Source organism: Trichomycterus rosablanca, chromosome 16 (assembly GCF_030014385.1).
Source record: "Trichomycterus rosablanca isolate fTriRos1 chromosome 16, fTriRos1.hap1, whole genome shotgun sequence".
Taxonomy (NCBI): domain Eukaryota; kingdom Metazoa; phylum Chordata; class Actinopteri; order Siluriformes; family Trichomycteridae; genus Trichomycterus; species Trichomycterus rosablanca.
The window spans coordinates 6,371,871-6,394,840 of record NC_086003.1 but is presented as its reverse complement, the minus strand read 5'-3'; the positions used below and the strand labels follow the sequence as shown (position 1 = coordinate 6,394,840).

The following is a 22,970-nucleotide window of genomic DNA, read 5'->3' as shown; positions in this document are numbered from 1 at the left end:
ATCAAACCCTGGTCACCAGGACCCATGATGTTGTGTGACACCCCAGCTGTGCCACTTTGATGCCCACCACCTATTTTCCTATTATACTTTATAATATTATAAATAATATTTAAACAAGTGTAGTTGATTTATACACTTTGTAAGCAATATGTGTCAATTAGGAAGGGCGTCCAAATACTTTTGGCAATTTCGAGTATAGTATTTTGCGTGGTGGCGATTTTTCAAGTGACTGTAGTGCCATCTAGTGTTTGGTTGCGGTACTTGCATCAGTTCAGATTACATTGCTTGTCCCATCTAAAGTTCATGGACCAATTCTCCATGCTGCTGGTGACTGTGAATGTTCCTCATTTCTTAATTTAGCTTCACTGCTTCCATCCTGGTCAGGGTCACGGTGGGTCCTGTACCATACAAACACACTAGGCCCTAAAAAAATTGCCTTTATTTGTCATATATACATATACACATGCACAACTAAATGCTTTATCGCGTATCCCAGCTTCTGGGGTATACTTTTAAAGACTTTAAAAATATTAAAATAGTAGACTATATCACATTATAAACTGCACTAATTTCTTATTAACAACTAGGATAAAATAAGCACAAAAAAAAACCCAATGGATCCCGAACATACAGTGAGTCTTTTGTCAAACCAGAACTGATTCTGGATCAGTATCAGTCTTTCCATCCATTACAGCCACTGAGAAGTCCAGACTGACCTAGGATCAGTTTTTATGGCTGTAGTTTTAATGCTTTAGTTGGAAGTGAGCTGAGATGAGGAGCTGCTGCTGCCTGAACTCTTGGCACTCTTCTGACCCCTGGTCGCACTCGCCTGCCTTGGCACCCGCTGTTCGCGCTTCTCCCCGTGACCCGCACCCGATTTACTGCGTGCTAAAGAACACAAAGACACACCCAAGTGTAGAAAGTTGATGCACCATTGAACATATCTTTTTAATTAATTTAGGCACATTGATTGTCCTGCGTTGGTCAAAAAATGGAATGCAAAAGAGTGCAGTTAATCACTTATGTGGAACATGCACTTATTAAAACACTAAAAACAAATATTGCATTATGACAGGGTATATTAGGAGTATTACCAAAAGCCTTATTTACGAATTAGGATGGTATAAGCCCCAGTCATTTCGAATAAGGGTTAAGGTTTAGTCCATTTATTTTGTACACAAAAGGGGTTTCTGGTTGTTAAAAGTGTAAAATTCCTGTTACACAAAAGTCTAAGTAAAAAAAAAAAATTTAAAAAATGCAAGATCAAGTCAGGCAGCATGCAGGAGAAGAAAAGGTAAAGACAAGGAAGACCTTGAGAGAGAGAAGAGCTCTGTTCCCCAGCACCGTAGACCACTATCTTAGCCCCTCCCCTCGAGGGGTGAGCAGCAGGGCCTGCAGGGGCGACCTGAGGGGCCGGTTTTTTAGCACTCTTGTCCGAGACCTTAGAGTCCTCTTCTTCAAAATGAGTTTCAAAAAATGCACAAACACACAGAGTACAACAAGAAATGAACACAGTTTCAGTAATCATTCAGCCAACATACACAATGGCCAAAAGTATGCGGACGCCTGACTTTGAGCTTGTTGGGTATGAAGTCATAACAGGCTCCGCTCTTTTGGGAAGGACTTTCAGAATATTTTGAAGTGTGTCTGTAGGAATGTGTATCCATAGAGTCATTTATGAGGTCAAGCACTACTGTTGAATGACAAGGCCAATCTCAATCCCATAGGTGTTCAATTAGGTTGAATTTAAGGGTCAGTGCAGGTTACACACCAAACTCGTCAAGCCATGTATGTTTAGACCGAACTGAGAGAGGTCTATCCCCAAATTGTCCACATCCATTAGGTCATATAATGTATCTGCACTAAGCTGATTTGATAGATTGGAAGAATGGAAGTAAGAGGGGAAAAATAAAAATTATAATGATGGATGGATGGATGTTCTTTCTATAATTACTAATGTGGCCGAGCAGTCACAAAAGTATTTCACTCATACTGCAGTACATAAGTAAAACACTCAACATTATCATTACCCTGTTAGTGTCATGCAGTGCTGAGAATGATCCATCACCCAAATATTATACTCTCACTGGGCGTCCTATGGTGGTTCCTTTTGATCAATAGATGGAGCAGTTCGGGTTATCGGAAGGTGTAGGTGTAACGCTCAAATTGCTAATGAATGTACAGTACATTAGATGTGTTTATGTCACAGCAGAAAACGACATTCATTAGATTGGCAATGTTCTGCCACTCACTGGATGTTTTCTGCTTTCCGTTTTCCGAACCATTCTGCGCAAACTCGAGAGGTTGTGGTGTGAAAATTCCAGAAAGATCAGAAGTCTCTGATACCAAAAACCTTAATGATAATTGATAGTTAATTAAAGATCAGCTGAATCTCTTGATCTGTTAAATAAATGTGAGGTGTTCCTAATAATATGGACAGTAGGTGTATTATACATACAAGAATTTATGAATTCTCTAGAATTATAAGCACCTTTGGTAAAGGCAGGCTGGAATGGTCATAAAACCTGCTGGTAATTTTTTGAACCCATAATGCCAATCCTCTCTACACTACACCGTACTTTATTTCTCACAGTGAGAGAACTGGCCTTTAGAAGACTCTCGGCCATTTATATTAAGCCTTTTAAATGCCACTGTCAGTCCCGGATAAAATAAAGGAGGTTACGCCGGGAAGGGCATCCAGTCTAAAACTGAGCCAGAATGAAGCAGCCAAAAAATGAAATAAATTAATTTGACATCATCACACGGTGTGTTTTAATTTTATAACCACTTTTCATCTCACAAGCCACCAACAGCAACATCAGAATTTGTATCAGTTCAGAAGATTATAAGTGCCGTCTCTGAGAAGCTGGACTGACCTCTGCTATCTGAAAGAGAAGATGGTTCGGGGGCGATTGTGTCCGCGATCTTTTGGCCTGCGCACATGGCCTTTAGAGTCTGGAACACAGCCAGGGGTGCAACGTTCATCTTCAGGAGATCCAGAATGATCCTGCAGAACAGGTAACAATTCATTAAGGTACATTTTTCAGCTATGCACCTTTTTCAGCTATGTGCAAAAGTCTGGGTACCCGTGACTCAGGGACCCTGGCAAACCTGGCAGTGGTGGGGTATGAAACAGCAACCCTCTGGTCAGCTGTAAATTCAACCTTAGACGCTAACATGTGTAGTACTTGTATGTTAATGGTAATTAGTTATTCAAATGCTTTCAACTTTTCAAATCTGTTCAAATCCTTTAAATTACTGAATTTATCGGATTTATAGTAGCTAAAATATTTGAAAGAGCTAATTTATGTTATTCTCAAAGACTAAATAAATGTCTTCCATAGAGTAAATAATGACTACATACACCGATCAGCCATAACATTAAAACCACCTCCTTGTTTCTACACTCACTGTCCATTTTATCAGCTCCACTTACCATATAGGAGCACTGACTGAAGTCCATCTATTTCTCTGCATGCTTTGTTATCCCCCTTTAAACCTGTTCTTCAATGGTCAGGACCACCACAGAGCAGGTATTATTTAGGTGGTGGATGATTCTCAGCACATTCTCAGCAGTGACAATGACATGGTGGTGGTATGTTAGTGTGTGTTGTGCTGGTATGAGTGGATCAGACACAGCAGCACTGCTGGAGTTTTTAAATACCGTGTCCACTCACTGTCCACTCTATTAGACACTCCTACCTAGTTGGTCCACCTTGTAGATGTAAAGTCAGAGACGATCGCTCATCTATTGCTGCTGTTTGGAGTTGGTCATCTTCTAGACCTTCATCAGTGGTCACAGGACGCTGCCCACGGGGCGCTGTTGGCTGGATATTTTTGGTTGGTGGACTATTCTCAGTCCAGCAGTGACAGTGAGGTGTTTAAAAACTACAGCAGCGCTGCTATGTCTTATCCACTCATACCAGCACAACACACACTAACACACCACTACCATGTCAGTGTCAGTGCAGTGCTGAGAATGATCCACCACCCAAATAATAACTGCTCTGTAGTGGTCCTGTGAGAGTCCTGACCATTGAAGAGCAGCATGAAAGGGGGCTAACGAAGCATGCAAAGAAACAGATGGACTACAGTCAGTAATTGTAGAACTACAAAGTGCTTCTATATGGTAAGTGGAGCTGATAAAAGGGACAGTGAGTGTAGAAACAAGGAGGTGGTTTCAATGTTATGGCTGATCTGTGTATATATAAAATTAAGCAGCATCCAAACCTACTTAAAGACTTCTTGGTCCATGACGATACCAGCAGCCTGAGTAAGCTCAAACACCTCCATCTCCTCAGCATTGAGCACCTTTTTCTTCTTCACGCTGTACTTCTGCACATTGCCGCTGACTGTGACACCTAGAGATGGAGAGTCCGGAGCGGTGGGCATGTTAGCAGGCTGAGCAGAATGGGACATCCTTAGTGATCAGATTGCACCTAAAAGCAAAAACAAAAAATGCTGTTAATGACAGATAATCAAGTGAATCACCTTACAGCTTGACTGACCTCAAAACGGAGGTGGTCATGGTTAGAGCCACAGGGCAGTGGTTTCTAACTCTGTGTTACTGCTTACAGTTTTGGAATAGGACATCCAATAAGCTTACAGTCATGTGTCCACAGTCTTTCAGCCAAAAATGGTGTAAAATCTCATTTGGGTTAATTCCCAATCCACTATAAAATGAATAAAATGAGATGGCAATATTTGGGCTATCAGTCGGCTTGTGTGTATACAATTAAACATTTAACTAACTGATTGGGAACTATGGTTGTTGGAAAAGATTAGATGTTCATTAAAGTATACAGAGACATTATGAAAACTAAAATTGTCTAGTGAATTTATGCCTGCTGTTGTATAATTTTGTGACTGTGACAAGAAATTCATTATATATATAATTATTATTATTATATTATATTATATTATATTATATTATATTATATATTATATTATATTATTATAATTATAATTATAAATAAACCAGCCATATAAGCAAGTTAGGCATTTGTTATCAATCTTGTTTTAATTAATTAGTCTTGTTTAGGCATTTGTCACCACTAACATACATACAAACATACAAACATACATACATACAGTGTATCACAAAAGTGAGTACACCCCTCACATTTCTGCAGATATTTAAGTATATCTTTTCATGGGACAACACTGACAAAATGACACTTTGACACAATGAAAAGTAGTCTGAGTGCAGCTTATATAACAGTGTAAATGTATTCTTCCCTCAAAATAACTCAATATACAGCCATTAATGTCTAAACCACCGGCAACAAAAGTGAGTACACCCCTTAGTGAAAGTTCCTGAAGTGTCAATATTTTGTGTGGCCACCATTATTTCCCAGAACTGCCTTAACTCTCCTGGGCATGGAGTTTACCAGAGCTTCACAGGTTGCCACTGGAATGCTTTTCCACTCCTCCATGACGACATCACGGAGCTGGCGGATATTCGAGACTTTGCGCTCCTCCACCTTCCGCTTGAGGATGCCCCAAAGATGTTCTATTGGGTTAAGGTCTGGAGACATGCTTGGCCAGTCCATCACCTTTACCCTCAGCCTCTTCAATAAAGCAGTGGTCGTCTTAGAGGTGTGTTTGGGGTCATTATCATGCTGGAACACTGCCCTGCGACCCAGTTTCCGGAGGGAGGGGATCATGCTCTGCTTCAGTATTTCACAGTACATATTGGAGTTCATGTGTCCCTCAATGAAATGTAACTCCCCAACACCTGCTGCACTCATGCAGCCCCAGACCATGGCATTCCCACCACCATGCTTGACTGTAGGCATGACACACTTATCTTTGTACTCCTCACCTGATTGCCGCCACACATGCTTGAGACCATCTGAACCAAACAAATTAATCTTGGTCTCATCAGACCATAGGATATGGTTCCAGTAATCCATGTCCTTTGTTGACATGTCTTCAGCAAACTGTTTGCGGGCTTTCTTGTGTAGAGACTTCAGAAGAGGCTTCCTTCTGGGGTGACAGCCATGCAGACCAATTTGATGTAGTGTGCGGCGTATGGTCTGAGCACTGACAGGCTGACCCCCCACCTTTTCAATCTCTGCAGCAATGCTGACAGCACTCCTGCGCCTATCTTTCAAAGACAGCAGTTGGATGTGACGCTGAGCACGTGCACTCAGCTTCTTTGGACGACCAACGCGAGGTCTGTTCTGAGTGGACCCTGCTCTTTTAAAACGCTGGATGATCTTGGCCACTGTGCTGCAGCTCAGTTTCAGGGTGTTGGCAATCTTCTTGTAGCCTTGGCCATCTTCATGTAGCGCAACAATTCGTCTTTTAAGATCCTCAGAGAGTTCTTTGCCATGAGGTGCCATGTTGGACCTTTCAGTGACCAGTATGAGAGAGTGTGAGAACTGTACTACTAAATTGAACACACCTGCTCCCTATGCACACCTGAGACCTAGTAACACTAACAAATCACATGACATTTTGGAGGGAAAATGACAAGCAGTGCTCAATTTGGACATTTAGGGGTGTAGTCTCTTAGGGGTGTACTCACTTTTGTTGCCGGTGGTTTAGACATTAATGGCTGTATATTGAGTTACTTTGAGAGAAGAATAAATTTACACTGTTATATAAGCTGCACACAGACTACTTTTCATTGTGTCAAAGTGTCATTTTGTCAGTGTTGTCCCATGAAAAGATATACTTAAATATCTGCAGAAATGTGAGGGGTGTACTCACTTTTGTGATACACTGTACATACATACATTACATACATACACACACACACACTCGAAATAACATACTCTCAGCCCTGAATTTTCACCCACTGCGAGCCCTCATCATTCTCTTGTCTACAGGGAACTCTTTTTTAAAAACTAAAATAAGTTACCTCCCAAAAACAGACATTTGGAACGAAAGTCCAGCGTTTAGCTACAGTTGTGCGGAATACCGTTACCAAAGGCGTTAGCTTAGCTTATGCACGAGCTGTTACTAACATTTGATTTAGCGCGAAGCTAACATGTTCTAGAATGGTTTATTTCATCATAAATATAATAAAATAATAACATATGAAATGATAAGAAAGCAGCACTGATGTAAACAACTCACCATTGAGAAGAAAGCCCCGCTTCTCCTGAGGTAAATATGGTGAATAAAACGCGTTAGCGCTTTCTACTGGTCTGGAGGAGAAGCTCCAGGGTGTGGCTCTTAAATCTTTTTATTAGCTTTTTTAACCCCCTTTCATCCAGGTCATGGTGGGTCTGACTAGGAGCCAATCCATCATCAAGCAACACATACTTACATTTACCTTTGGTATCATTCATGTCACTCACATTCATCCTCTTAGGGTGACCATATTAATGGTCAGGCACCTGCACTAGGTGGAAGGTTGGGTTCAGGGGGGTGGGTGGGGGTTGATTGGTAATTGAATGTAATAATGTAATTATTGGTGGCGCAATGGCAATGTGTATGGGGTAGGGGTTTAAATATTTGACGAATGCATCGATAACCATGCAACGATTTATTGAACTTCAATACATAAACAGCTACTCTTTAACAAAACAGCTACGTATAACTGCTGTGATGCTCCGTGGTGTGAAGTGCAAAAAGTCCCTCTGCAGCAGTAACAGCATCTTCTGAGCTCACACTCAGTTTTGTGTTTTTCTAAACTAGCACCTTTATTTAACACTGACACATACATGCCAGCATGGCAGGTCATGCATTCTTCTTCCCAAGGATCCCATCCGAGACAAAAATACAGATTTTTTTCTGTAGTTCGTCTGTGAATTTTCATTTGCGCCTTTCACACAGACTTAATTGCCAAATCCCGGACATTTTTGGTGATTTAAAAATCCCAGCCGGACGCATGTTCGGGAAAAGGAAGACACATTGTCACCCTAACTATCTATTATGTTGCGTAAACGATTCATTGATTTTCATATATACATGTTTACCTGTACTCTGTAGGCATAGCACCCTTGGTTCCCACCAGTAATCACTGAGGTCAGGTTTGAACCCTCAACCTTCAGTGAACGCTCAGCCCCAACCAATTAGCTACGAGTAGTTCCAGTTTTCAATTTCTTTGTATGTGAATTCATCTTTATCTTGCAATCAGGTCATTTCTGATTCACTATTCAGATAATTCATTAATTCAGTGTCTGTTTTACCAGTCCTTACCAGCATCATGGACTCCATAAAGTATCAGGAGATTTTAAATGCTGAACTTGCTGCCTCTGCCAAGAATGCAAAATGACTAAATCTTCTAAAGCATCAGTTCTTCCAGCAGGACGTGCATCCAAAACGTGCATTCAAATCCACTCAAAAAGGCCTTAATTTGAATAATCAAGCTTATGTTATGGCCATCTTATAGGATTCCTGAGGTGTTGTGGCATTTTTGTGTGTTTATTATTATTGTGAATTTTGAGTTACATAAGCAGAACTAGATCAGTAAATTACTGCCTATTTCAACACATTACAATTACATTAATGAAAAATGATGATGAAAAGGCACTGGACTAGGATTAGTATCTGCACCATGCCATACTACCCCAAAAAAGAAGCACCAATGTGGTCTTGTAAAAACAAGTTAGCTTTATCATTTTAGTGTTTGTACAGATAAACAAACAAACAAAACAACAAAAGCACCAATAAATAAAAATTGTAGTATTGACCTGCAAGTACACAAACCCCATTTCTGGAAAAGTTGGGACGTTTTGTAAAATGAAATGAAACCAGAATCTATCAGCTATACTATGAATTGCAGTGGAATTTTCACCCATTGTTGCTCATTGACTTCAGCTGCTCAACAGTCCATGGTCCCTGTTCTTTAACTCACCAAGACGCTCTATGTCTATGAAGCCCAGCTGGGATTTGTCTATCTAAAAAGACCGTTGATGAAAGCATGCGTCTCTCTAAAATCCCAATATATGCCGATGCATCAGTGGTACCTTCTGACATACTGTATGCAAGTCACCCATACCATGACAGATACTGGCTTTTGCATGTTTCGCTGATAACAGTCTGGATGGTCTTTTTTATGTTTAGCTTGAATAATTCGATTTTGTTTGTCCTGAAAACATGCTAAAACTGTCTTTGAGATCTGAGCTGAGCTCTGGCCCATTGAACTTTGGCTACGTTTCTGTATACAATTGATCTCTGACTTTTTCTTTGCATTTCTTGATGCAGAGGCGGACTGTGTTAAGTGACATCGGTTTTCTGAAGTAGTCTTGAGCCCTTGTGGCTGTATTTATCACAGTAGCATGACAATTTCTCATGCAATGCCCTACACAGATAGAGAAGATAGAGAATCTTTTAACAATTCTATGGATAGTAGACGGTAAAAGACCTAAATAATTTGCAATTATTTGCAAGATAAATTCTTTCACAAAGTTTGGCACAAAGTGATGAGCCACAACCTGTCTTTGCTTGCCTTTGGTGGGTTCTCCCTTTAAACCTAATCATGATTCACCTGCTTATTAAACTAGATTCTGCCCTGTCAAGACTTTTTTGAGTGTTTTACAGACATCACATTTAAAATTAGTTTATATTTACAATATACAAATATGTTGGTCAAATAAAACATCCTTTCTTTGTCTTTTGACAGTCGATGAGAACAAACAAATAACAGATTCTTGTTTTTTTTTGCATCTTACAAAATGTCCCAACATTTCTGGAAATGTGGTCTGTATATTGAAACAGAATAAGACTATATTAGTAATAATAAATAAATAAGGTGCCTAAATTTAGTCACGGTAAGGCATTAGCTAACACGTTGGAGTTTGCTTTCACTCGTCCCAGCACAATCTTCCTCAGAGCTTCGTTTCCTATTCACCGGAGGAACTTCCTCTTCCTCTTTTACCTCCACTTCTGTACTCTGTAAAGCCGGGTCCGATTTTGAGCCTTTTACACCTGCAAGAGCGTCATCCTGTGACGTCTCGAATTCCACCAGCTGTTCTCGGAGTTCCTCGTGCTCCGGCTGGAGTTGTACACTTATGATCTCCAGTCCTCTTATCCCACTCACTATCGCCCCCTGCACCTCCACCTGGTCCTGGGCTCGGTCCTGGCTAGAGTTAGGCCCCTGTGTGCGGTCGTTGAGTAAAACGGCGCTAGGCTGAGAGAGGAATTCTTGCCTTAGTGAGGCTAGCTGAGCCTCTAGCAGCTCTTTGTGCTGGGCCTGCAGACTCTCCACCTAGAATAACAGAGATGAAGTGAATCTAACAACTGATCGAGCAATCAAGTGAATCAGCTGAGCAAAGCTTATGTAGCTACGAAAAATGTAAGGCCCTTGGGTTTTACTATAGTAATCAGTAGGGATGCATCGATACCATTTTTCCCAACCGAGTACGAGTACAAGTACATGTATTTTTGTACTCGCCGATACCGATACCTATTTAGAATGATGCAATCTGGAGCATTATGGAATAGTGTAGTTTTTAGTGTAAAATAGTGCAGTGGAACAGTTGCTTTGGTTGCCATCACTAATTGTAAAAAAAAAAAAAAAAAAAACACCGCACAGACATCATTGAGAAAGCTTCTGACAAGCTAATGTTAACATTCATTAATAAACGCACGTAATTAACGTTGTGCACATCATACATGCGATGCGATTCTGCTGATTGAAATATTTACTTTAAAAAGATAATACAGTCCGATCCCATCTGAGCCGATTCTATCAGCACATACATTCGTGGTTCACCTCGGTAAATCGTAAACGACTCTGAGTCGGCTCCCGCTCTGTGGTAATAACCAGTATAATTAAGCCTGAGCTTTATAAGGTAAGCGAGTCACACAAAATGTTCTGTAGTAGTTGGTGTTTATTTACAACCGCATCATTCATTATAACAGTAAACACGGAGAATTGACTGAGAAAAGAAGCTTAAAATGAGTCGACTCCTGAATCACTTGTATCGACACTGTGAACAGAGTATTAAAGACACAAACACGTCCTATAACAGCAGTCGCTGCTTTTGTAACCGGTTATCTTCGCTGTTAGCTTTATTTTAAGTTTTTTTTTTTTTTTTGTCAAACGGAACTAAATAACATTAAATGTGCGTGTGAGCGTGGTCAGTGAGAATAATTCAATCTGTCTCCCGTGGGTGAAAAATGAATTGCTTTAGTTTTAGAAGTAAAAAAATCTCGTAATGTCACGCCTCCCGGTCAGGCACTTGCGCCCCACAGGTTGAAAACCCCTGCGTTAACGCAGCAACGTGCACTAGGTACACGGTATCGGATGTTTAGTATCGGAGCCTCGTTTGCGAGTACGAGTACGAGTTAATGAGCGCGGTATCAGGCTAATACCCGATACTAGTATCGGTACTCATGCATCTGTAGTAATCAGAATACTTGGTGCAGGGGTGTTGAGTCAATTGAACAGAAAGTATGCTAGGTAGAAGTATTCAGATCAAATGATAATGCCAATATTGAGAAATATTAGGTATTTAAATATACACCGGACCATAAGCTTGTTGGGCATCATATTCCAAAGCCGTAGGCATGCAGCATTTGTTGTTGGACTGTGACTGGGGAAAAACCAAAGAAAAGCACCCCTTTACTGGGAATTCTAATTAGGAAACTGGATTTGCTCACAGTCAGCAATATTAACGTAGCATTATTGTACATTTTAGTGAAATTACTTCATAACAATGAACAGACTCAGTGATTCATTATATCTAAATTTTTGCATCGACAAAAATTGTTGGTGGTCTCCCAGTTCCGAGGTTAGCCAAATGCAGCATAAATATGAACCTGCCACCTCAATACCCATTTTGCATTTATAGGAAGACTTTTTCAAGTGTATCTGTGGGAATTTGTGCCCATTAAGCTGAAACAGCATTTGTTAGGTCATGTACTCATGTTTAAAAAAAAAAAAAAAAAAAAAAAAAAAAAACCTGGCTCACACCTGATGTTTCAACTCATCTCCAAGAATACATGAGCAAGACAAGAGTGCTCACCATTTTTGCCAGTCTTTGCTGGCTGTGGTCCTGGCACTGGCACAACTGCAGCTCGTCGAACATCTTCACGTTGGCCTGGACCAGACTTGCGACCTTAACAAGAATCAGAAATCTGTGAGGATCGGTGATCTTTCGGTGTGTCTGAGATATTGGAAGTGTTTTTTTTTGCTAATTTATTCTGGTTGGGGATGAGGTGGGAACCGGGGCATAAGGTAGAAACATGCCCTGGATAGCACGCATTCATCACAGGGCAACACACACTTCACACGTTCATTTACAGCTAGGGCAATTAAGAGCAGCCAGTTTACCTTCTGCATGTTCACAGGAGATGGAGGAAAACTGGTGGAGAACAGCTGAGTATTGATAGAATCCAGGGACCAGGGATGAGAAACAAACCCAGGTCTCATGATCCATGTTGCTATGTACCACTTACTATATAAGCTGTGCTATTAGACCACCCCAGTGTAAACATTAATATTGTCATTGTCATTTAATGGATGTGCTTTTCCCAAGCTGATTACTTGGAAATTGGAAAACTGTCCATTCCTACTGGGAATACAAGTCAAAGCAAGAAACCAATTTGACCCACCTGTTCTTTGAGCTGTTTAATTTCAGCACGTAGAGACTTCTCCACACTTTCTTTCTCCTGCCTTAGAGCGTCTATCTGCTCATTGAGCTCCAGAAGACGTTTCTGAAGCTCCAAACTATCCCCTCTCTGTAGAACACAAAAAGAATTAAAGATGTGAGAAAACAGCAGATTTTTGACATAACTGGGTTACTTAATTAGTTGGATATGGTGCTAGACAGCTAACTGACTAACGCTAAAATCAAAACAGTTGGGGTCGGCACAGTAGACCATTTTTGACGCAACCGTTATTATTTTATCTGGGCTTGAAACTGGCACCGAGAGTGCACTGACAAGTGCACCTACAAATGGCTAGGCTGTTCAGTTATCTCCCACCTTTCTCAGCCATATTTAATCATATCTGTCTAAAAGCCTGGATTAGCACCGTCTAGGGTACTCCTGCCTTGTGCCTAGTCTGGACCCACTGCAACCCTGACCAAAACAATAAGCAGATAAAAATGAAATGAAAGGGCGCCTGGTGACTGCAGTCTAAAGCAACAGTCTCACTGAGTACTCGTGGACCAGTAATCCAAAGGTCACTGGTTCAAGCCCCACTACAGCAAGGCTCTTAACCCTCAGTAGCTTAAATTGTACTGTATTCAATCACAATCGTAAGTCGCTTTGGATAAAAGCGTTTGCTAAATGCCGTAAATGTGTTATATATGTATATGTATTTAAGTAATAGGGTTATATTGTGCTTTACATAAAAGAAATTTGAGTGGCATGTGTAACATCGAAGCATTAATCTGTTTATTTGTGATCAGTAGAATTATATATTTATAAACTATAATTATCACTGCACTAACAGCATGACATTTACTTATGCCATTAGGTATTTCAATTACACCAAGAAGAGGAGGAAGAAAGTCCTAGGTAGAGGTAGAGAGAGGCGGAGGTGAGAGTCTGAGGCTTATGGGTAGTCAAAGAGGACATGCAGGTGGTTGGGGGTCACATATGAGGATATTCAAGACAGGGCAAGATGGATACAAATGATTTTCTGTGGCGACCCCTAACAGGAGCAGCTGAAAGAAAAGGAAGAAGTCAGAGCTGTGGGTTATTTCCCTACGGGATTGCAAAGTGGACAGAACTCAAGTTAAGCTGAATGGAACACGATTGATGTGTACTGGGAAAATACTTCAATTTCAGGTGGTAATTACTCCGAGGCGCAGACGACTTTTCATGAAAATGACTTTTCATACTAGGGGAGGGAAGCTTTATTTCTCAGAATGAACTGCTTATGTTATGCTTCGCTTGGCAGATGCTTTTATCCAAAGTGACTCACAATTTATTTATTAGGATTTTAACGTCATGTTTTACACACTTTGGTTACATTTATGACAGGACGGTAGTTACTGGTTACACAAGATTCAGTTCCAAGTTTTTAATGTCAAACACAGTCATGGACAAATCTGTATCTCCAATTCACCTCACTTGCATGTCTTTGGACAGGGAGAACATGCAAACTCCACACAGAAAGCACCCGGACCGCTTCACCTGGGAATCGAACCCAGGACCATCTTGCTATGAGGTGACAGTGCTACCCTTCAAGCCACTGTGCCACCCCTGACTTACAATCATGGCTGAATACAACCTGAGCAATTGTAAGTACCCGCTGAGCTACCACTGGCCTATATTCAGTATAACCCATTACCCCAACCCACAAGAGAATCCTAGATATTACATGCACTAGACCTGGCCCCAGGTCCGCAGTCTCAATAGTTTAGACAAACAAATGGAACTCTCAGTGTGTACTGCAATATTCCAGAAGTAGACATGAATGCAAAGCTTGTGATTTAATACTCTGACAACATAAAAACAGCCACAAATCGTAACAAGTAAATGAGGATTAATCGCATAGCCCTAGCTTACTGTAATTTAGCACTGCATCAAGCCTTAAGAGTCCATCAAAATCCCCCAAATCAAGATCAGAAATTTAAAATTATTTATGCACATGCACTTCTATGAGTAATTTCAATGCCATGCATTTTTAGCACATGTGTCAAGTAAGGGCAAAATAGCTACTATGTTTCTGTCTGTTTATTTTATCTTGTCTTTATATTTTGATCCATTTTATATTTTCATTTTTATTTTCATGGCTGCAAGGTAGGTTGAGTTTTTTATGCTTTCAGGCATGTGTACTTGTCATCTTTTGTTGGTGTATTTGGGGCATTCTATTAGGAGGTTACATAATGTAAGGACAGGATGTACTTATACCTGTTCAGTAACAATTGCAGTGGCCTCGTCGTAAATCAGGTTGCTCGTCTTTCCATCAGGATCCATCAGAACCAAAGTCTGGGCTTGCTCTGATCCGTTCAGGGAAGATTCCACTTCCTCCTCGGCGCCCACTGGCATACCGTTACTCTCACAGTCTTCCTTAACAATAGAGGGAATAATAAATAAATAAATAAAATATATTAGATACTGCATGTTTAGAAAAACAGGTATTTTGCAGTTAACAAAATGACAAACGATAGCAAAAAACCTTTAATAAGGGATATGAATTAATTTCAGTGATGTGCTATGCAAAAGAACAAAAAGAACAAACAAAATACAGTACTGCAATGTTCAATATTCGTAGTAATTTGTAATGTTAGAGCTGTAATTTAAAATCAGCGCTTGAAGTGACCGAACCAGACGTTCTCTTTTAAATTATTATTATTATTAATGAGATCTGGATTTTCCTTGCCTGAACTTTACCTAAAACTGCTTTTGCACTGACTGTGCTATTGTTTCCTATGGAGTGAGGCGGTGCTGCTTACCTTGCTGCTGGGCTACCTTGAGAATCGTGTAGAGCGTAGATTCGCTGCTTTAATGCTCAGTTTTTACTGCTCATTTGTTTATTTATTTAGTTGTTTTACGACAAGCTTACACCATGGTTATTATTATATTCACGTCAGTCTATCATCATAACCACCAGTTCCACTGCTATATTTATGCAGAAATTAAATTGCATTTACCATTTTACAAAAGAAGCACTGGCTCTTTTACAGTGTAAAAGCAGGACCTCTTCCAGATAGGACACCAGCCCTTCATCAAAATGACATCCGCCCACAATTCTAATAGCTGACCTTAATTAAGCAAACCTCTAATAGCTGACCTTAATTAAGCAAACCTACCTTGGGTTCGACAGTGAGTAACGCTGTAGTCTCAGTGCCAGTGGTGGCGAGGATTGGCTGCGTTACGATGGAGTTGGTCGCAGACGTGGCGTCACCTACAGAGCCCAAACTCACAGCTAGGCCACTGTACGATTTAGCATTGGCTTCTGCACTGCTGCTATAATACTGTCTGCAGTTCACATCCTAAAGGGAAAAACACAAAGATTTTCATTCATATTATTTCCAGGTTTTACCGCTTTATCTTGGTCACGGTCGCCATGGAAATCAATGCCGGAACACAATCGGGACGCCTCACGGGGGCCTCTGTCACCTTCATAGACTAGCCAATCATATCTGTATGTAGACGCCCAACTGGGTGATAGCACCGCTGGAGGATTCGAACCCTGGATCCAAATGGTAGTGGGCAAGGATATTTTTTTCCTCTGTGACACCCAACCTTTTACACACACAGATGCCTGGTTATATTATGCAGTGTTTTTTTACTGTTTGGTAAAATGTTAATGGTAATGGTGTCCAATGGTAGCTTAGTGGTTAAGGTACTGGACTGGATCCAAACATTTCTGGTTCAAGCCCCAACACCACCAAGTCGCTACTGTTGGGTCCTGAGCAAAGTTCTTAACTCTCATTTGATTAGATTGTGTTTGGTCACAATTCTAAGTCGCTTTGGATGAAAGTGTCTGCTAAATGCCATAAACGTGTAATCTCCATGTATTTTAGCTGGCAGGTAAAATTCAGCCCATGTAAACACATGCTTACCTGCGTCACCTGGATTTGAAAAGTGGTGTGCGGGTTCCTGAAGTGCGTCTTGTAGTGCTTGACAGCTTCGTCCCTCCTATTAAAGCCGTTCCTGCAACGGTAGCAGTGCCAGTGAGCTCCTTTAAACCTTTTCTCTCCTTTAATGGTGCCCACAATCTCACAGTGGTTACAGCAACGAAGTACTTTTAAGCCTGCAGGGTACAAGTGGAAAACATCTCTTCATCAGTCCAACCTCCTTAACCTCTGTGCATTAACGTAATCACCTAATGTGAATTATTTAAGCTAAATGTGATGACTTTCTATTGCACAGTACCCCACAGTACAATACAGAGTCAAGTCCAGAACTATTTGGAGAGTTACTGTCCATGTCCAATTTCCCATGAGTACATGTGAAATTAAGAGGAGTTTCTGAACCTTTGGCTTTGACTTTCTCCACAAGACACTGACAGCAAATACATCAACGTAACTATAAGAACAGCAGTAGCAACAGCAGCACTATATTTGGTTGGCCCCACTTCAGTTTTGGTCTTTAATTATCTGTACCCATGTTTAATCTTTTCATGCACCACTATATACAACATCTATTGTAGTTGGGTTTTAAATATAACACCTGTAACGTCTAAATCCAATGGTGATTCAATTTGACCAGTTAATGCTCTGCACTTCTTATCACTCCACCTACACAGGCGTGGGTTTGAAACATTGCCAGTAAAATCATGTCACTATCATAGGTCAATCAACAACAAACATATTATCTGCGTACTACACTTGAGACTGAATCAGATGTCAGTTCCATTTCAGTACAGTCTTCAGGCAAATACCATGTACCAACAATACCAGTACCGACAATAATCCTTTACTGTTTCCGCCGGATGTATTATTTTTAAGAAATAAAAATATTTAGTAATGTTGGTTCACAAGCCCAGGATGTGTATCCATGCATGCGTCCTTCATACTTTTATTCCTGACCTGCAAAGTCGATGCTTTTGTCGACGTGTTTGATGCGAAAATGGGCACGGAGGATGATGGGGTCCTGGTATGCCTCCCCCACTGTGCACAGAGGGCAGTGCATGTGCACTCCTTTCTCGTGTCCAGTACACTTGTCGTCCTGGCACAGAACGGGCACATAGGAGTGTTCAGAACCTTTGACTTGCACTGATGGGTGGGCCTGTCAAAAGTGGAGAAATGCTGTTGACCTTTGTGACAAGCACTTAAACATAGTCTGTCAAAAGTACATTTATTAAAGGATATAGCCAAAAGTATGTGGATACCTGATCATTTCATTTGTGCAATTCATTTGTGCACAGAGACACAGCCATATGGGAACAGAAAGGGGCATTATATTACCACAAAATTGCATTATAATTAATTTTATATGAACAATTCTATACACCTGATAGCAAAGGGTGTGGCTGAAATCCCTCAACTCAACAATTATAATGGGTGTCCACATATTTTTCGCCATATTGTATACATATATGTTATAATCCAAGATTCACGCCCGTTTTTACAGTTTTAGCAAAATAGCAAGTTTATTTATTTATAAGATATAAACATATAAAATATTTTATCATATTAAATGTTCTCAACATGCAGCCTAAAAATTTCTTCTAAATATAACAGATTATTAAGGCGTAGTCACAAATGTCACCCACTTTCAAACGTAGTGCACTACACACCCACTACGTCCTACAGTACGTAGTGCTCTTAAATAGGGAGAAAGAATTGGAATTCGGCCCAAACTAGATTTCTAAGCTAAGCTAGCCACCATTTATTCGCTAATGTTAGCTCACTAATACTTTAACGTCAACCTTTTTGCATAAATACTCACGACAAACGTCGCCATGGTGTTGTAAATTGATGTATATAAGGTCACAACTGTGTTGTTTTTCGGTTTTTTATAAGTTTTAGCGTGTAAAACATTTGCTAGCCGGGTTGATTTGTGTTGTTCGTCATCCGCTTGTGTGCACACGTTCCACCGCGATTTATGCGCTGACTTATCGCGTTGTAAAAACTCAGCGTATTTGCTGCTCGCCTAGGTCGATGACTAGTTCGACCAATCAGCGAATTGTTTGTTTGATACGCGGTGTACATCGCAAAATCACTCAAGCATAGCACGCTGAACCGCATAAATAAGTAAAGAGAATTAAAATTGTAACTGCGGTTATATATAGGATGTGGTGTATTTGATGCGATTTTTTAAAATTAGTGGTATGACAAAGGAGGAGATTTGTTATGGGATCCTACTGTTAAAAAGGCTATTGTTGAAAATATAACTTAAACACGGTCAAATGAGCTTCCGTCAGATGTTAAATTTCGTCTACGACCATATTCTCAGATGCTATTAATGTATTAGACTGTTAAATACTAAACCATCCTATTTCCGACAAAACAGGGGGCACCCGGATTTGAACCGGGGACCTCTTGATCTGCAGTCAAATGCTCTACCACTGAGCTATACCCCCTGCTGCCGAAGCGCTGTATCTTTGGTTCCTAAAAGTGTCCTCACAAAGATTGTAATTGTAGCTGGCACCACGCAGAGCTGTTCTTACTTGATGGTCTGACAGACTGAAATGAAAATGGAATCAGATGAACCTTGCAGTGGATCAGTGCAATTGTGTATAATGCACTAAACTAAGAGTGGATGCTGTTCAAAATTATATATGAACAGCGTGATATTAATATTTATATAGATTATTATTAAGCACAGGTTTTTATGGGTCACCACGATTATATAGAATCTTCTGTAAGTGAAAACAAAATAAAGAATTTGTACTGGAGATGCCGGGGATTGAACCCGGGGCCTCATACATGCAAAGCATGCGCTCTACCACTGAGCTACATCCCCACACGATGCTATGAGACATATTTGCTGTATTAATAGTATTCATGGTTTTGTTTACTGTATAATCGTAGTAAAAAAACAAAGATTTAACATATATGCGTCAATTTTATTCCTGCTCTATCTTTAACAACCGCGGTAAGGTTGGTTTTACACTGGGCATTCGCCTGATATTCGAGTTTCCTTCTGCCCGTTCTCGGTTAAAATACATCCAAAAACGAACAAAATAGTATGTACCTACTTTGCAGTAAACAAAAAACAAAATCAAACTACAATTAAATATATTTTCAAACACCCTGTTAAATTTCAGTTATAGTAATATACTATTTTACTTTACAATCGAGGTTGATCAGCGTTTAATATTAAGGGAGCGTCTAAAAAGTTCATGCCGAAGACACTGTTGTGTGTCGGTGGGAATTCTGTGCCCATTTAGTCTAAAACGCTTTTTTTAAGTTGAGAACCGTTTAAATATTAAGGGAGCGTCTAAAAAGTGCATGACAAAGACACTGTTGTGTGTTTGTAGGAACTTGTGTCCATTTAGTCAAAAGAGCCTTACTTAAGGTGAGAAGGCCTGGTTTTGCAATCCTAGTTCCAATTCATCCCAAAGGTGTTCAGTGGAATTAAGGTAAAATCACAAGTCATGTTGGGACAGAGGCAAAATAAAAAGTAAAAAGTTGATAGAATAATGAAGTTGCAGTGTTTTAAAACGCTCCAGAATAAGCAGGTAACTGGTAACAGGTGAGGGAATCATGAAGGGTATAAAAGCCAACGCTTGTCATGGTATGTGGATATGCATCAGTGCATATGGCATGGATGACCTGCATATACAGTAGATATGTAGAGTCGACCCCTGACTTACAAACTTAATTGGTTCCAAAGGGCTGTTCTGAAGTCAAAATGTTCGTATGTTAAACCTATTTTTCCCTTAAGAAATAATGTAAATAGAATTAATCCGTGCCTTAAATCTTAAATGATAGAATAGACATTACTGTAATAAACAATAATAAACAACAATACATATATACACACACCATATATATATATATATTTATTTATATATATATATATACCGTATATATATATATATATATACACACACACATATATGTATAGATAGATATACACCGATCAACCATAACATTAAAACCACCTCCTTGTTTCTACACTCACTGTCCATTTTATCAGCTCCACTTACCATATACATGGCTGGATTACTGACCGGGCCAGTGGGGCCAGCGCCCAGGGGCCCTCGAGGTTAGGGGGCCCTGAGGGGGGGCCCCGGGGGCCCTAGCCATGCTTTTGGGGCCCCTAGACTTCTACAGAAGTCGTTCACCATGGGTCCTTGATATTCTAGGGACCTACAAATTGGCAGGCAAGCTACCGGACGTGCCGACTCTACAAGGGGAGGGGGGGTGTGCCGATCGAGCGTTGCTCCACCAAGGGGGTGGGGGTGTGGCGGAAGCAGCACCTATCATATGCGACCGAGAGCTGGTTCACCAAGGGGAGGGGGGCGTGGTGCGAGGAGGGACGCAGAGACTAAGTGCCTTTCAATACATTGTAGACTGGGGAAACTCAATATTTTGAACACCTTTAAAGGGTGCCGTGACTGAGCAAAGGTTGAGAAGCACTGGTTTAATGTATTAATCTATTTATGTTTTTGGAGGGGGCCCTGGGCAACTCTTTGCCCAGGGGCCCAGACTATCCTTAATCCGTCCTTGACCATATAGAAGCACTTTGTAGTTCTACAATTACTGACTGTAGTCCATCTGTTTCTCTGCATGCTTTCTCTTGTTAGCCCCCTTTCATGCTGTTCTTCAGTGGTCAGGACTCTCCCAGGACCACCACAGAGTAGGTATTATTTGGGTGGTGAGTCATTCTCAGCACTATAGTGTGTGTTGTGCTGGTATGAGTGGATCAGACACAGCAGCGCTGCTGGAAAATTGAAAATCCGGCTCTTGATCGCTATGTGTGAACTGTTCAACAACTCGATCGCTTGCAGACTCAAGAAAAGTATCTAGCATGTTAAATATCTGGACCTGTCAGCGACTGAAAAGACAGCCTTAGACAATAGCAAATCATTTTTTCGCTTTAATTGTTTTAAAGCAGCTATTTAATGACTAATTTAAATAACATAATGTATTATTTATATAATAGTGTGTGTGTGTGAGTGTGTAAGAAGACATTAGGAGTAATTATGTGTAAGTGTAAGACTCGGTTTATGTTGAAGGTGAGTGGCAGACTGCTCTCTCTCTCTCTCTCTCTCTCTCTCTCTCTCACACACACATGCTGTCCACTCCTGTCAGCGCTCATAATACCTGGTTTAACGGTAAAAACGCCGCGGATATCCACGGTAAGCGAGTAAATATTAAAAGCAGAGTAAAATTATTGCATTAAAGGGTTTTTGAAACGATTTATTTTCACAGTTTCTAGCTTTAAAAGCGAGAAAAATGAGAGAAACTTTTCCGAGGCAGCGTTCCCTCAGACAGATGTCGGAGACGTCGAGTGAACGTGAGTGATTTTTTTAACTTTTCTAAATGTAAATAGATATAAATAAATGTCATAAAAATATAAATTCAGTAATAAATGCATTTGAATTGTATAGAAGTGTAAATAAAGTCAAAATATCCGACTTCATACTGAATGTGTATTAGGGGAGAGCGAGGTTGGTGGACAGGTTTCGTTGTCGAATGAGGTAAATGAAAAAAATCGCTACTTTAAATGTTAAAAAGGGTTTCACACAAGTTGTTGGCACATATAAAGAGTTAAAGCTCTATATTTACTAAAAAAAAAAACAATAATACAAACACTCAAACAACTAAATGGCATTTTAAACTAAATGGCATTCACATGAACAATGTCTCATTTTTTTCTGGCTTAATAAGAACAATACATTGCTGGCTATTGATCGATAATAATGGGACAGTACAATACATGTAATTAAAAACAATTTAACTAATTCAATTTAACAATTCAAGTCATTTCAACGAATTATTATTATTTATTTTAAATATATGCACTTATTTAAGATAGATAACAATAATAACAACAATACTACTACTACTGCTAATAATAATAATATAATTAAATCAGCAAGAAGGTCCTGGGTTCGATCCCCAGGTGGGGCGGCCCGGGTCCTATCTGTGTGGAGTTTGCATGTTCTCCCCGTGTCTGCGTGGGTTTCCTCCGGGAGCTCCGGTTTCCTCCCATAGTCTAAAAACATGCGGTCAGGTTAATTGGAGACACTGAATTGCCCTACAGTTGAATGGGTGTGTGTGTGTTACAGGGTGTTATTGTGTGCCTTGCACCCATTGAAAAGCTGGGACAGGCTCCAGCACCCCCCCCTTCCAATTGACACTAATTGGATAAGCGGTTAAAAAAGGGAGTGAGTGAGTACTTAAATCAAATTCTGTCTAAATAAAAAAGTGTAGAATGCTTTTATTATATATAAAAGATAATTTCCTAAGTATACACACACATACATGTAAAATATGTAAAGTATTATACACTTTTTTATTCAATCAGAATTTGATTTAATTATATTATTATTAGTAGTATTGTTGTTATTATTGTTATATAGATATATATTTCAATTTTATTTATGCATTTTCTCCAATTTAGCATAGTCAATTGGTCTTCCGCTGCTGGGGGATCCCTGATTGCAGTCGCGGTGGGTATTTTGCTGCCCACGCCTCCTCCGACCCGCG

General features: G+C 40.1%; 2 protein-coding genes and 2 non-coding genes across 6 annotated transcripts; all 4 read right to left on the bottom strand.

Annotated features, from left to right (window-relative positions):
* Positions 1 to 422: 422 nt before the first annotated feature.
* On the bottom strand, positions 423 to 7,334 carry mzt2b (mitotic spindle organizing protein 2B). 3 transcript variants are annotated; one of them, XM_063011475.1, is made up of 5 exons: positions 7,087 to 7,334; positions 4,235 to 4,439; positions 2,877 to 3,007; positions 1,312 to 1,455; positions 423 to 888 (listed from the first exon to the last, which is right to left on the bottom strand). In XM_063011475.1, the coding sequence occupies exons 2-5, from the start codon at positions 4,417 to 4,419 to the stop codon at positions 752 to 754; spliced, it is 597 nt and encodes a 198-aa protein (XP_062867545.1). In that variant the 5' UTR covers positions 4,420 to 4,439; positions 7,087 to 7,334; the 3' UTR covers positions 423 to 751. The 3 variants fall into 3 exon arrangements, with proteins under 3 accessions (XP_062867545.1, XP_062867546.1, XP_062867547.1); XM_063011476.1 differs by lacking the exon at positions 7,087 to 7,334 and adding an exon at positions 6,869 to 6,930; XM_063011477.1 differs by lacking the exon at positions 1,312 to 1,455 and having other exon boundaries at positions 7,087 to 7,332.
* Positions 7,335 to 9,620: 2,286 nt separating this feature from the next.
* zgc:193801 (uncharacterized protein LOC564476 homolog) lies at positions 9,621 to 18,270 on the bottom strand. The gene is made up of 8 exons (XM_063012104.1): positions 18,256 to 18,270; positions 17,394 to 17,592; positions 16,425 to 16,615; positions 15,669 to 15,851; positions 14,767 to 14,925; positions 12,517 to 12,642; positions 11,928 to 12,020; positions 9,621 to 10,165 (listed from the first exon to the last, which is right to left on the bottom strand). Exons 1-8 carry the CDS (start codon positions 18,268 to 18,270, stop codon positions 9,737 to 9,739), a joined length of 1,395 nt encoding a protein of 464 aa, XP_062868174.1. The 3' UTR covers positions 9,621 to 9,736.
* Positions 18,271 to 18,817: 547 nt separating this feature from the next.
* Positions 18,818 to 18,889, bottom strand: trnac-gca (transfer RNA cysteine (anticodon GCA)). The gene has a single exon. It is a non-coding gene; the product is annotated as a tRNA-Cys (tRNA).
* A 311-nt stretch (positions 18,890 to 19,200) lies between these two features.
* Positions 19,201 to 19,272, bottom strand: trnaa-ugc (transfer RNA alanine (anticodon UGC)). The gene has a single exon. It is a non-coding gene; the product is annotated as a tRNA-Ala (tRNA).
* Between the last annotated feature and the right edge of the window lie 3,698 nt (positions 19,273 to 22,970).